The sequence below is a fragment of the Leucopleurus acutus genome (assembly GCF_964270905.1).
Source record: "Leucopleurus acutus genome assembly, chromosome: 3".
Lineage (NCBI taxonomy): Eukaryota > Metazoa > Chordata > Mammalia > Artiodactyla > Delphinidae > Leucopleurus > Leucopleurus acutus.
Window position 1 is genome coordinate 43,122,711 of NC_139145.1, and position 14,775 is coordinate 43,137,485.

Below are 14,775 nucleotides of genomic sequence, written 5' to 3' on the forward strand. Positions count from 1 at the left end.
TCTCTCTCTCGCTCTCTCGCTCTCGCTCTCTCTCTCGCGCTCTCTCTCTCTCTCTCTCTCTCTCTCTCTCTCTCTCTCTCTCTCTCTCTCTCTCTCTCGCTCTCTCGCTCTCTCGCTCTCTCTCTCGCTCTCATGCACAGGCACCCCTCCTCCGAAGCTGTGTAGGCAGCTTGTTAGGGGAAATTGGAAGTTGATTGCAGCTGTGGTTTGCAGCAGTTCTAGGAAGGAAGGAAGATAGGTTGTAATATAGAGACTTGGTTTCTAGGGACCAAAGAGTAATACCTACCTTCTGTGTGGCCTGTTAGTGTTTGCAGAGTACTTTCACAGATGACTTTGGAAAGGAGGAAATAATTTTCTGTCTTCCTTTCTACGTTCTCGGCTGGGTACCCTGTAACAAAAGAGAAACAGAAGTTTATTAACATGTATACATGGGAGATACCCAGAGAAAAGTGAGTGACACAGAATTGAGGCTTCTGTAGCATCTTTAACCAAGAACAATAAGTTTGTAGAGAAATGTTAGGAAAAAGGAAAGAGGTTTTAGGCTTCTAAAGGCCGTACACTGTGGGAAGGTAAATATTTGGGAAATGATAGATAAAGGCTAGTTTTTAAAGTTTGTTGTGTGGATTCCTCTGGTGCCGTCTCCAGGCTGATGGGGTCTAAAGTTGTCTCTGGTGATTAACTTTTGTCCTTCCTGGTAGAGAGAGGAGGAGGGACACCTTTGAGAACTGATGACCCGCTTTTAGGCAAGTAGGAGGGCAAGGAGCTTTTCTTGTATCTGCTTCTTCTCAGTTGCCTTCAGCTCAGAATGATCCTTGTGCTAAAGTGGCATGTTTGGGGTGGCATAAGCTGCCGCCCTTCAGCCTCCTCTCATCTTCATGAGCGAGATGCCACGTGCAGGGCAGGAAAGCTGTGCTTGCCTCCTTCACGTCCCCCAGCACAGTGCCTGGCACATGATTGGCCTCCATTAAATATTTGTGGAATGGGTGTTCAGAAGAGGCACTGCAGCTTGGCCAAGAATCCAGAGCAAATACGTGATGAATTCAAGCCAGGAGGAACTTGGTCTTCCCGAGGCCATGTGCCCCGCAGTTTGTACCATATTATGCTGCTTAAAAAGCGTTCATTGATGAGTTTGCATGAACATCTTTCCTCTCTGCCTTTTGGGAGTGTCTGGATGGCCTAACTCTTGGCTTATCTACTGCTGATGCTGATGTTTAGGTAGCTTTCGTTCATTTAGACTGACGAGTTTAGAAGCCAAATATAATTCTGTGATGTCGGGAAGTTGCTTTTGCTCTTTTTCAAATTTTTCATCCATGAGAATGGAATGGGGGTAAGCACTGAACAGAGAGGGTGACATGTAAAGATTTTTTGTTGCAGTAGACTCTGCCATTTATTCAGCAGTCCCCCTCCCCTCCAAAAAAACTTTATGGGAAGCGTATGAGGCAACACATAGAATGAGGGAAAAGCTGAAGAACTAGGGCTTGAAAAGGACAGGGTCTAGGAATTCATAGAGAGTCTCTTTGAAACCGAGCAGGACCCTGTGGGGCTCCCGGGCACGGAGGCCTTTTTGTTCCCCATTTCTTGTAGGCAAGACTCCAGCCCCCATGACCTTCCCTGAGTTCCAAAAGGCAGATTCGAACAGCTGCTAATCAAGGGAGGAGCAGCCCAGAAACCGCCTGAGGCGAGATTAAACGGACCCCGAGAAGCTCATCAAGATTAGGAGACCTGAGACCTGGGATTAAGGGAGTGCAGGCCTGTGTGTACATCCTGATCTTGTCAGCGACCCCACCCTTGAACCACTGTTATAAAACCCCTCATCAGATCCAGATTGGGGACTTCTCTGGTGGCACAGTGGTCAACAATCTGCCTGCCTGATGCAGAGGACATGGGTTCAAGCCCTGGTCCGGGAAGATCCCACATGCCGTGGAGCAACTGAGCCCGTGTGCCACAACTACTGAGCCTGCGCTCTGGCGCCTGCGAGCCACAACTACTGAGCCCGCGTGCCTAGAGCCCGTGCTCCGCAACAAGAGAAGCCAATGCAATGAGAAGCCTGCGCACCACAAGGAAGAGTAGCCCCCCACTAGCTGCAACTAGAGAAAGCCTGCGCGCAGCAACAAAGACCCAAAGCAGCCAAAAAAAAAAAAAAAAACATCCATCCGGATTGGGATACATGGTTTTCAAGTGTAGGAGCCTGCTGTGGTCCCCTTTGCCTGGCACAGCAGTAACACTATTCTTTCTACTTCACCCGAAACTCTGTCTCTGAGGTTCGATTCAGCATCAGTAAGCAGAGGCTGAGATTTCAACATCATCTTCAGGCACCACCAATGGTGTGTCTCAGCTCCAGCCATTTTTACCGGTGTCACTCATCTAGAAATTCAGTGAAATGAGACCTGATGGTCCTGACTTGTTATGACTGACTCCAGGTGGGCCCAGTCAGCATGCAGCAAGAGGGGAACACTTCTCTAAATGTAAATTTGGCACTGTTTTCCCAAGAAAGTGGCAGGGCTGCTGGGCAGTGCAGGACAACGTATGTCCACTATGTTCTAGGAGGACTTTCCAAGTTCTAACCTTCCTGACTTGTGCATTCACTGTGATTTGTGCTTTAGGATGCTAAGAAACATTGGTCAAGGTTTATCAGAGTTACTGGGATATTTAATCAGAGCCTAAAAGGGACCAAGAACCCACATTTAGGGCAGGTTGGTTTGTGGTCTTTGCTTTTTCTTTGTGTGCTTTTATTCATGGGATAGCCCACCTACTCCCCTTTTTCTAAGCATATTTTCATAAGTCCTGTGATCTTAGAGATTTCTTTTCTTCACTTTTCCTGTGTCTTATCCCCAAAGTTTATCTGTACAACTGAACCATTGCCTCTTGCATTGGCCCTTCCCTTCACGTTAATCTGATAACTGGGGTGATTTACCAGAAACTTGTTGCTATTGGAAATGGGTTTGGTTGCTCGTGGTAACTGGTTTCCACTTCTTTATTTTTCTCAGAAGTAGTAAACATAGTACCCCATTTCCCTGAACTGTTCTTATCCAATTCCAATAAGTGCCTGTAATGGGTACTTTACAGGACACTGCAAAACAAACCCGTAAACTCTTCTCGGGTGAGCCATTCGGAGGGCCTCTCGGGTCCCTGACAGTTCAGCATCTTGATCCCAAGAGGTCAGCCCTATTTGCACAGAGAGGTTACTCCATCTTCGTGGAGGCAGCCAAGAGCGAGGCCTGAAGAGGATTAAATAAAGACCCTGCTGGCCAAAGGAGTAAACAGTGCTCATCCAAACATCCTTTGGTCGACAACACAAGAGCAAAACACAGGACCAGGGCCTGGTCGGAAGGGTGCCGGGTCTCGTGGGGACTGGGAGAAGATGTAATGGGATGCGTTTGGTGACAAGGAGCGTTGATTTAATGCATTGTTTGGACACTTCCTTAATAGAAGAGTAAAGACAACATGCTTCGGCTTTATGCCAGGCTGTGGGTGGCACCATCTTGCTTTGCGGCATTGCTTCTGGACCTGGGCCTCTAGCAGCGATGATGCTTGCTCAAGTGAGTCCTTGGAGTAGGAGGAGATCTCCTACTCTTTACATCAGGAGCAACCTTTAAAGTTCCCCCTTCCTTAAACTTTCTGTTCCCTCAAAAAGGAATGCCTCTGCCTGTGGGCCCCTTATTTGGCTTTAGGGCCATGCCTTTGGCATGTTGGTTTGTTTCCATTCCTTTGGAGTCAGAGGTGGAGTGAGCACTGCTTTGGAAATCTTGGTTCTGAGACAGCTTGAGCGGTCTCTTCTCCCCTTTTCTTTCTTGCTCTTTGAAAACAAAAGACAACAAAACACTACTTATTGAATTTGTTATTTTGTCCCAAATATGGGCAGGCACTAGCCATTACATTAGAATATCATTCTCTGCTTTTCAAAAGCTCTTCCCAATGTCTGCCTGTCCTGGGCATCACCATTTCCAACTGATAGAAAGGGAAACTGAGGTTGAATAGCTTGTGATGTGTATAGTATCACCTTGCTAGTTAAAAAATATGAATATTAAAATTTCTGAATATACCCAAAAGGAGAGAGACTAGTATTATGAACTCTCAGAAGCCCATTATCTTGGTTAACAATTACCAAGTTTTACCACATGTACACATAGATAGTCCCGGAGAAAATGTTAACTGATATTTGTAGAAAGAAATACTTTATACTTTGCAAAGATTTCTTTCACATTTGTTCATTTTATTTAGCAAATATTCATAGTCAGACACTCTCCTAACATTGTCTAGCAACCCTATGAAGTAGATTCTATTATTTCCCCCATTTTATAGATGAGAAAACTGAGGCACAGAGAGGCTAGCCGATTTGCCCAAGTTCACAGAACTCATAAACGTCCTAGCTAGTATTTGAATGTATTTTCTCATTTGATCCTCTCAGTGGGGCTGTGAGATCATAATTATCACCCTGTTCATTTTCAGTCTAGGAAAAAAACAGAATTTATGTGGCTCAACTGAAAACAGTTCTCAAATACAGATAGTGAGCGTTTGTCAAAGTTTTGTTTAATTAATGGGGAACCAACAAAATGATAAAACTGGTTTAAAAATTGGATAGATAAAGGAAACATATATATTTTTTCAATAGTGAGGAAGGAATGCTGAGATAACATTGCTAAATTACATACAAAACTGGTTAATATTCTATGGGCAATAACATCATAACCTTGAGAGTTATCTTTTCTGCTAGATGGAAATCATTTGTATCTCTATTGTATCTTACTAGGTTTTTACAAGTTAACATCTGATTTTACAGGGTTTTACAAGAGCTGCCCTAATTAATTGTAAATAGTCTTTCAAAGCTACATTTCCCCCCAAGGAGTCCAAAGAACCTTAGGGCTCCCAGAGCCTGTGATTTGACGGTGGGTGCTCTTGTATGACATTGAAAGGCATTACGGTGATCTTTTGCCTCATTGGCAGGGTTTGAAATGACAGTCATGTAGAGAGTAATGCAGCGGGTGCTCGAACCAAACCTTTCTGAGCCCGGGACTTTCCCTCTAGGCTGTGCTGATATCATCTTTAGATTTTGACAGGGTGCTTAGGAGGCTAGAACTAAGAAAAAGAATTAAAAATGTTAAAATTGGTACAGCGGAGAATTCCCAGAGACTGAAAAAGTATCACCTGGAAAAACTATTAAAAATATAGATTTCTGAGTCCTTCTCTAGAGAATGTAATTCTCAGTGGGGCTGGGATGGGGCCTGGGATTTTATATTTTTTAACAGCATTTCCGGGTGTGGTGTTACTGGGCTGAGTCCCGTTATGACAGCATTGTAAGTATAAGTGAGAAATGAAAGAGCCTTATGTTATCACCCGCATGGTTGGACAGGGTGAGGGTGAGGCTCCTCCAGAGAAGATAAGAGGGACCAGCAAGGCTGTACCTCCCAAGCATCACCAGTGTATAAGTGCCCCCAATACTCCTGAAAGAGCTAGATATGGAGCAAGACCTGGGAGAAGGAGGTGTCAGTAAACATAGCCGCTGGGATGAGCAGAGTGCTGTTTGTTTATGCTGAGCATATCTGGGTAGGGTTGTTTTTCAAGGTAGTTTGGAAATTATCCCTTTGTCTTCACCGATTTGCTTATCTGAAGCAGCATGCTGGATGGGGGGATTGGACTGGGGAAGATGTTTTGCAAATTTTAGTCCTGCTGCTTCTCTCTCCCTAGAGGGGGTTTTAGAGAAGCATTTGAAATTAGTCTGACAGTACGTAGTCCTTAAAGGGACGGTTCTGGGTTCGAAGGCTGTGAGCCTTAGGAAAGGTGGGTCAGGGCTGTTGGAGCTGCAGTGTGTTTTGGGGGGTGTGGCTGCGTGTACAGTTACCAGGCCACCAAGGGCAATTCTCTTTTCCCTCCCTGGAGAGTGACCTTATATTTTATGTCCAATATTTGGGGGACAGCTTATTTTGCCAGTTGGGATGCAGAAGATACAAAGATTCAGAAGATTGCTCGAGGACTTTGGGGTCTGGGCAACCTGAGTTTCACCCAAAGGGAGCACTGCAGTGCCGGCTGCTATTAGCATTGGGATGATGTGTGATCTCTGCTTGCCTGTGGGCTTGTGAGCCTTGAAGGCACGGGTGGGAGGCACTTCTTCAGAAATTGCTTTTCCATCAAAGCCAGAAAAAGGAGGGGGCAGGGTGGGAAATCTTGGACAGTCCTTCTCTCTTCCTGGATGCACATCACTCACAACTCGTTTCCTGAAAATCCTAGCACACTCCAGTGGTGAGAGACAGCTTCCTGCAGATCTGCTGAGCCAGCCCCTTGTCAGAGAGGAGATGAGAACAAGATGTGGTTGGAGAAGGGGTGGCTGGGCTGAACTGGGCTGCTCAGTGGCCCTGCAGTCCTGTCTCTGAGGGGATAGTGTCTTTGGTGCCGAGAGCAGCGCCAAGGCACCACCAGGGACTGGAGGCATAGATGGGCCTGGCTTGGGGCGATGGGGAGCGTGTGAAAGCAGTGTCTTGTGAATCGGTACAATTGCACAGATAGTGGTGATGGAACATGACCCTTCCTTTTGCTTTTAGAAGGAAGGATGACCCTCCTGGTCAACATCCGCAACCGCATTTGGGGAAAGGGTTGTTATTAAAAAAAACAAACAACCCCCCCCAAAAACGACCCCTGACGTCCTTACATGTCTCTCCTCTTTATCTTGCCCCGTGCTTTGCTTACCCCTACGGCTCTTCTCTGCATGTATTCACATCTAAGACCCAGGAGCCTCCTTTTTGTGGCATCACATGTTCTCAAGGCTGCTGTCATCACCGTCAAATTGTGCTTTGGACTACTGCTGGCAGTGCTTGAGTTTTATGCTTCTACCTTCTAATAGAGACGGAGCAGAGAACTGCTTAAAAAGTATGGTCTGGCCCAACAGACTTGGCTTTGAAACCCGGCTCTGACACTGTGCCGTGACAGCTTGGACAAGTTACAGTTCCGAGGTTGCAGTGTCCTCCTAGGCATGTTGTGAAGGTGAAATGCTTTCTCACTTAAAGGCATGTGAACTGTTTTGATGGCAACTTTTCAGGGTTTCTTAAGCTCAGAATGATCCAGGGTGTGGTGGAGGTAGAAGGGTGATGGAGGCTTGGGTAGTGAGACAAGTGGATATTTCTGAAGTTTGCCTGCTTTAAAAGTATGTTGAGAACTCGTGGTCTAGGGTGGTGGTTCTGCCCGAGACTCACTCAGAGAGTTATTACAACAACAGATGGTTGGGCTCCAACCACAGAGTTTCTGTGTGCAAGGACGTTTGCAGTGGGGCCTGGCAATCTGCATATATATATATATATTTTTTTTTTACAATCTGCATTTTTAACTAGTTCCTAGGTGGTGCTAATGCTGCTGGTCCTGAAAAGGGCAGTTAGGTGGAAGAGGGAGCAGACTGTTTCTTGTAGATTCAGCAGACAAGAATGAGGCCAGTGGGTGCAGGTTACAGAGAGAGGTAGTTTTTGGTTCAGTGTAAGAACTTTCTCTAACTATTTTATGTGGGTGGTCTCAGGAGCTCCCTGTCACTGGAGATGTCCAGTGCCGAATGGCCATCTGGCAGATTCCTACACAAGGTAGAAGATTCATTCATTCGTTCATTTATTCATTCATCCACTTTTTCCACAGAATAAACCTGCCTGGTACTAGGAGCTGGGGAGAAGCATTGAACAAGGCAGCCGTGCTCCCTGCTCTTAGGGAGTCCACAGTCTAGTGAGTTTGGCTTAATGATTCCTGAGGTCCCTCTCAGCACTGAGGCTCTGAGAGTCCTATGATGACAGTGGCAGAACTCCTGAATAAGAAGGTGCAGAAAGATGCTTACCCTTCTGAGGATGTGTGGCCAAGAAACGACAAGAATGTGGACTCCTCTGAGGTTCAGTCTGGATTGCTCTCTTTGGAGCATCTTGGTGTCACTGGATGAATATTTCCCCCCCACTAAGGCTCAGAAGAGGCTGGGAGTGTATTTTCCAGGAGTGCATTCCTGTGGGAAAACTCACGTCTCCCTACTGTCATCCAGGATGGACTGTTAAATTCTGAACTCCTGACTCGCCGTCCATTATGCAGTCTGTGAAAGCAGACCAAAGAAATGGGCTGCAGGAATGAGCTCATTGTTTTTTCACCTCTCTCAAGTGATATACTGGGGAGTTAATGGCTGGGGGGAATTGAAAGGAAATAGGTAAATTCCACCAGTTTTTCTGGGTTCTTCCCATCATAATCCCTGTTGAAAGCAATAATGATAATCACTAACCTTTACTGAGCTCCACTCTGAGCCAGGACTGGTTTTAAGCTCTTTTCATGCATTATGTTATTTTACTCAGATGACAACCCTGTCAAGTAGAAGGGATTTTGCAGAAGAGGAAACAAAGGTTTGGAGAGGTAAAACAACTCGCTCATGGCCATAGAGACAGTACATGTCAGAACTGGCACTGAAACTTAGTCTCTCAGACTCCAGACCATGTTCTAAGCTCCTAGTATGCTCAACGACTCACTCATTCATTCAGTAATTAGTTAACACATTCTTTCACTGAGTACATGTTAAACACCAGTATATACTGGTGAGCAAAACAGCTTGGCCTCTGTCCTCCTGGGGCTTACAGTTTATCTCGCTCAGACAAATGGGTGACTCTTCCCTTCGATCCTTGACTGGTTAGATGCTAAGGAGAAGGAGAAAGGGAGACGGAATCTGGCAAGTTAGCTACTGACCCAAGCTTTCCATGTGAATTGGAGTTTCTCTACACAAGCTGGGTTTTCTGTTTTGCTTTGTTTTTACATCTCCCTGTTGGGTTTCTTTTCTTCTCGTCCAAGCCAGCACGTTGAAGGGCTTGACATAGTGCAAGAGACAACCCTTGTGGCATTTGCCTTCCGACTGCACTCTTTGGGTGGAGGGGAATCTGAGAGTCTGGGGTCCCGGAACTTAGAGCCGGAAGTGACTCCGAGAGACTCTGGAGATCCTCTTCAATGACCCTCTCTTGTGGGAAATGTCACCTCTTACAAAACCAGGGTGGTCCCTGCAGGTCCCTTTGGCTTTCTATGCTGGCCTCAGCTTGTATCTTCTTATTTAAAAAGCAGTTTCAAATTAGATTTTCTGTTTTCAGAATAAATACATGATAATTATTCTTTAAGATCAACCAGTTTTTCAGAAATATTATACAGCTTACATTGTGAACATCTTCTGTAATTCCCTGAGATAACCACCATTAATGACGGGCGTGCCCTCCTCCAGCTGTTGTTGATGCATGCACTAGTGTGTACTGCTGTTACTTTTTCATTAAAAGGGATTTAAAAAGTACATACTTTCCTGAAATTTATTGTCTTTATCTAACTCCATTTTAGACATCTTTCCACATTAGTAGATATAGATCCACTTAATTCTTTTTTGTTAGATTTCAATTTTTAGTGGTGCCTTCCATTACAAACTTTGCCCCCTGACCACGATTTTCTTTAGATTCGTTCTGCTTTTAACGTGGCTGAGCTATTTGAAACGTCCATTTGGCTCTTCTGTCTTTTAACTTTCAGGGAAATTCTGAAAGCCTTATTTGAGGTCACCTTGCCTTTGGTGAGGGATTCTTTTTTTTCTTTTCTTTTTTTTTTTTTCTTTTCTTTTTTGTGGTACGGGGGCCTCTCACTGCTGTGGCCTCTCCCGTTGCGGAGCACAGGCTCCGGACGCGCAGGCTTAGTGGCCATGGCTCACAGGCCCAGCTGCTCCACAGCACGTGGGATCTTCCCAGACCGGGGCAAGAACCAGTGTCCCCTGCATCGGCAGGCGGACTCTCAACCACTGCGCCACCAGGGAAGCCCTGGTGAGGGATTTTTAACCCCAGCTGCAAGAGGTCTGTGGCAAGAGAGAAACCAATGTCCAATTTTAGGAAAGAAAAAGCAATATTGGAAGGGTAACACGTAAAACTACCAGGTCTCAGGGGATCTGAACCACTAGGTCTCAGAAAAGATGGGCAAAGGAAACTCCTGGAACCCATGCAGCAGGAACAGGAGCAGATGAATAGCTCCCATTTGTTAAGTTCTTGCAGCATTGCTCCATTGGCTTGGCTAGCGCCGAGGGCCACCCTTGGCCAAGGCCAGATAGGATACCTTGATTGACAGTCTTACCAAAACATGCAACAGGGAATAGGGGTTCCCTTAAAGAAAAATTGGTGTGCTGATACCAAAAGTTGGTGGATACGCTGGAGAAATAATCAGTCAAGGTACACAATAGGGTCCATAGACCCTGGGAAATTTTGTGAATGTGTTTGCACATGTATTTTCCCAGGACCCAGAACAAGTTAAGATCTGAGATAACTGCTTTTGTGGTCAACTCTATCTGGTTGTGGCTGACTTAAGCGATGATCCCAATGAACACAAAGTTCATAACAAACTTCACTCTGTTTTTCTTTTTATTCCTTGAGCCGTTCCATAGGACTGCCTAGTTCCTTCTGTGTGGAGACGCTTGGGGTGGCTCTACCAAGTTTAGTTAGAATCACTGGCTGCTGTTCCCAGGACCGTGAAGTCCATCATCTAAGGAGACAAATGCCTGTTTTTATTCTTTTCAGGCACCTTTTTGCTCCAGCCTACACAGAAACCCAATATACTCCAAGTGGCAACCCTCGAACTACCACACTGAAATCCGAGGTAAGTTCAGGTCAATATCTGTCAAGCAGATGCCCTATCCCAGACCCACCCCTAGGAAGTGAGGAGATGCTCAGTGGAGACAGTCCCTCCCCTGAAGAAATTGTTTCCCTGACTGAGACCCAGGGAGTGAGCAGGAGACACGAAATATGAATTTGTTGTTTCGTAAGCGTACCCTCCCGTTTGCTGGCTAAAATGGTGAAACAAACAATATTTTAAGCAAGTTGCATCTGATTAAAGTTGATATAAATCATTGTGAAGCATACATTTTCTTTGCTTTATGTTAATTACCCACATACTAACAAAAGTTTAAGTAAGAGAAATGATTTACTGGTAATCCTGTCATCTCACCCAATCAGGTGTTTGGTTTTTTTTTCATATGGACATGTAAGGTTTTGTACTCTGCCTTTTTTTTTTTTTTTTAAGATGTTGGGGGTAGGAGTTTATTAATTATTTTTTATTATTTATTTTTGCTGTGTTGGGTCTTCGTTTCTGTGCGAGGGCTTTCTCTGGTTGTGGCAAGCGGGGGCCACTCTTCATCGTGGTGCGCGGGCCTCTCACTATCGCGGCCTCTTCCGTTGCGGAGCACAGGCTCCAGTCACGCAGGCTCAGTAGTTGTGGCTCACAGGCTTAGTTGCTCCGCGGCATGTGTGATCCTCCCAGACCAGGGCTCGAACCCGTGTCCCCTGCATTAGCAGGCAGATTCTCAACCACTGCGCCACCAGGGAAGCCCTGTACTCTGCCTTTTTAATGTGGTTTTAGGATGTGAAGATTTTCTTATTTTGCTGCTATCTTCATATTGGGTATTTTTGCCCTCAAAGTTGAGTTTGGCTGTTTGCACAGAGATTCGTCATTTAAAAAATGGTGTTTCAGTTTTAGTCTTTTAGTTTGCTCCACCACACCATTTGGTCACTGGTGGACATTTAAGGTCATGAATCATACACATTTCATGGTTTGCTAGCTTTTCCTACAGGGCACCTTTTAGAATTTGTAGCATTAGAGTGGTGGTTCTCCACTAGGAGTGATTTTGTTTTAAATCATTTCTTTTCCTTAAATTTTTGTTAAATATGTTGGTAATGAACATAAAGCAAAGGAAATACGCTTCGTGATGATTTATACCAATTTTAATCAGGTGCTACCCTAAAATATTCTATTTGTCTCTTTGACTGTTTTAGCCAACAAAGGAGGGGACCCTTGGCAATTTGTAGGCACAGTTTGGGTTATCATGACTGGGAGGTGGATGCTACTGGCATCTGGTGGGTAGGGATGCTGCTAATTACCCTACAATGCACAGGCCAGTCCTCCACAGCAGAGAATTATCTGGCCTCAAATGTCAATAGTGCCCAAGCTGAGACATTCTGGACTTGAGTGATCCTTCTGAGACTCTGTGCCAAAGAGCAGGGGTGAAGGAGAAGGGAAGACAGACTCCAGCAGAAGGAGCAGTCTTTTGCCTTTGGGGCTGGATGTCATGGGCTTTTGTGGTGTGCGTATCTGGGGGGTGTGGTGTGTAGGCAGCACGATGGGCTCCTCCCACAGCTTCCCATGACCCTGAGGTTCCCACGTGATCCAGTCTCTACAGTAGCCCTGCCGGAGTGCAAAAGCCTAGAAGACAATGACAGCCACTAACAGTTGTTAGCAGCACAGACGAGTTTATCAGATCACCCTTGAATGAGGAGAGGGACACAGGACAGTTAGGTTTCGATGGGTCGGTAGCTGAGGGGTTATGTTGGACTGTTGGGTGTGAAGATCAGGGCTGCCTTCTTCACCAAGACCTTCCTGGGGTGGGGGGAGTGGCTGGTGCCCACGGGAGGCAAGTAGGCTCTGTCTTCTCATCTCTGGGAAGGCTGGCCAGCTGTGGCTCCACACCTTCTTCAAGGCCCCTTGGTTGAAACTTCTTCCTCCCTTGAGACTTCTGTTCTCTGTCTCCAGCTCGGTGGGGAAGGGACAGACATGCCTCAAAAGCCCCTCGCCATTATGACCTCACAAAGCACCCTCCTCTGGGCTTGGCTTCTGCACTTCTGTGCTGAAGAATGGGTCTCAGTGCTCTGAGTTTGCCATGAGCTCATGCTTCCTGCTACGAAAGCCCCCTCAGGGTGGCCCCCTCAGGCTGAGAAGCTGGGAAGGAATGCGATGACTTCATGGCTGTTGTGTACTTGTTCTTTGTGCTCTCAGGGTTAGGCAGAGATGTTGTGAGGGCCTTTGAGACACAGAGGACAGTGAGAGAACTTCCCCTCCCTCCCAGAGAGCCCCTCCTTCCTGAAGGTCTCGTTGACTGAAGCACAGAAGCACATCTCGCCTGAAGCATGGGATGCCTCTTTGTTTTCTTACATCCCCTGCTCCTAGGCTCCTGCAAAGCCCCCCACCCAGCCCCAGGGGGCTTCCAGTCAGCTTTCTTACTTGGGAGCTGAAGACTCCAAGAGAAATGGGAATGGAATAAACCACTTAGCCTCGCTTGACCCAGATGTTGCGGATCACACTCTCCTACCAAACTTGGCCAGGGGTAGTGGGATTTGTGGGAATCTTATCCAACCCATTGCTGGGCCTGTGGGCTCCAGCCCTGATCTAGGTCAGATCACTGGGGGAATGGTCTGTGAGTGTGTTCCAGTAGAACGAGTTGCAGAGTTTGGGGTCTGAAGCCAGGGTTTTAGTCTTGGCTTTAACTAGCTGTGTGACCTGAAAAACCCTTTTGACCACACTAGTGTTGAGTTTCCTCATCTGAAAATTGGATATACTAAGATCTGACTCTCAGGGCTGTGGAAGGGTAAGATGAATCACTGATTTTTATGGGAATTTATAAACATCTCTTCCAACGCCACATCTTACATATGAGGAAATTGAGGGGAGAAGAGAAAAAGGAACATGCCGAAGTCGAGATAACCAGTGAGAGGCAAGGCTTAGACTAGTACCTCAGTCTCGGTTGGTGCTGGAAGATAATAGAGCTTTGACAAACTAAGTTCCATGCACTTTGCTGGGTCTGCTTTTGCTAAGAGAGACAGAGCATGGAGTCTGAAGTCAGGCTGCTGGGGTTTGAATCTCCACTTTGCCGTGTGGCCCTGTGAATGACCTAAAACCTCTCCAACTTTTAGTTCCCCCTTTTAAAAAATGAGAATGAGAGTATCTACCTCATAAGGCTGTGGTCAGAATTAAAGGGAAAAACATCATGTAAATTGTTTATCCAGGAGCAAGAGCTGGGTAGGTGTTAGCTCTTACTGTTAATAACAGTAAATGGCAGGCATTATCATCACGTGCGGTGATGTGTGTGACAGCCCTTTGTAAAGTGTGCTGCACTATACTCATGCCTAGAGCTGAGCAGAGGGTGGAACCAGAGAATGTAGACGAATGGGTTAGCTGTCTCCTGGGTCACATGCTTGCCTGCTGGGGACCAAGGCACAACCACAATCAAGTGTGGTCCTGGTGATGGGTCACTCGGACTGTTGTTATGTAGGTGAATGCCAGAGATTCCCAGTTGGCCCTGCTCAGGCCCAGGACGTTGGTGGGGAAAGAGAAAGCTTCTGTGTCTGCAGCTACGCAGTTTACATCCTTCTTAAGCCCTTTTTGAGAACCTGGCTCTGCCCTGGAGATTTTACCTTCTTTCTCTTCGGACCAGCTTATCTCTTTTGACCTTTTGGGAAGAAGCTTGTAGGAATGTGTCCCTTGTTATCACCCGTTGGCGTGCTGGGAACAGTCCTGGTTTGTGTCCGTCTGTCTGGTTTAGCACTTTATCACTCTCAGCGGGGTCCTGGTTTGCCTCATAAATGCTCTGGCTGCCCTGCTTATCAAACACTCCGCTGGCACCTCGAACTTTATTTCAAGCCCTTCTTCATGATTTGTAATTATCTTTGTACGGCTTTTAAACTAATATTGGCTCTCACAAGACCCTAAGTCCTACGAAGGCTGGAGCTGTGTCTGTTGCTCACTCGGGGCCTAGTCCTGGGCCTAGCACAGAGTGGTTTGTAGCCATGAGGAATCCAGCCGGGTTCGGAAGACCAGATGGCCGTGAGATGCCCTGGCTAGAGAGCAGCAGCGGACCTGCAAGCGTCCATGGACACAGGTGCCAAATCAAGTCTGCTCCAGGCGGGTAGGGATTCAAGGGGAGCAGGGAGGATGGGGGATAGACCAGCGCCATCAACTTGGAGGTTTAAAACAACAGAAATGTGTTCTCTCGTAGTTCTG

At 46.4% G+C, this 14,775-nt stretch overlaps 1 protein-coding gene across 1 annotated transcript in view; it reads left to right on the forward strand.

Moving 5' to 3' along the window:
• Nucleotides 1–14,775, forward strand: part of ADAM19 (ADAM metallopeptidase domain 19) — a gene marked incomplete at its 3' end in the record, with an annotated part of 85,382 nt that overhangs the window by 23,515 nt on the left and 47,092 nt on the right. The window contains exon 4 of the mRNA XM_082835631.1: nt 10,527–10,605. Within this exon, the coding sequence (XP_082691757.1) occupies nt 10,527–10,605 (79 nt within the window). The remainder of the gene's footprint in view (nt 1–10,526; nt 10,606–14,775) is intronic.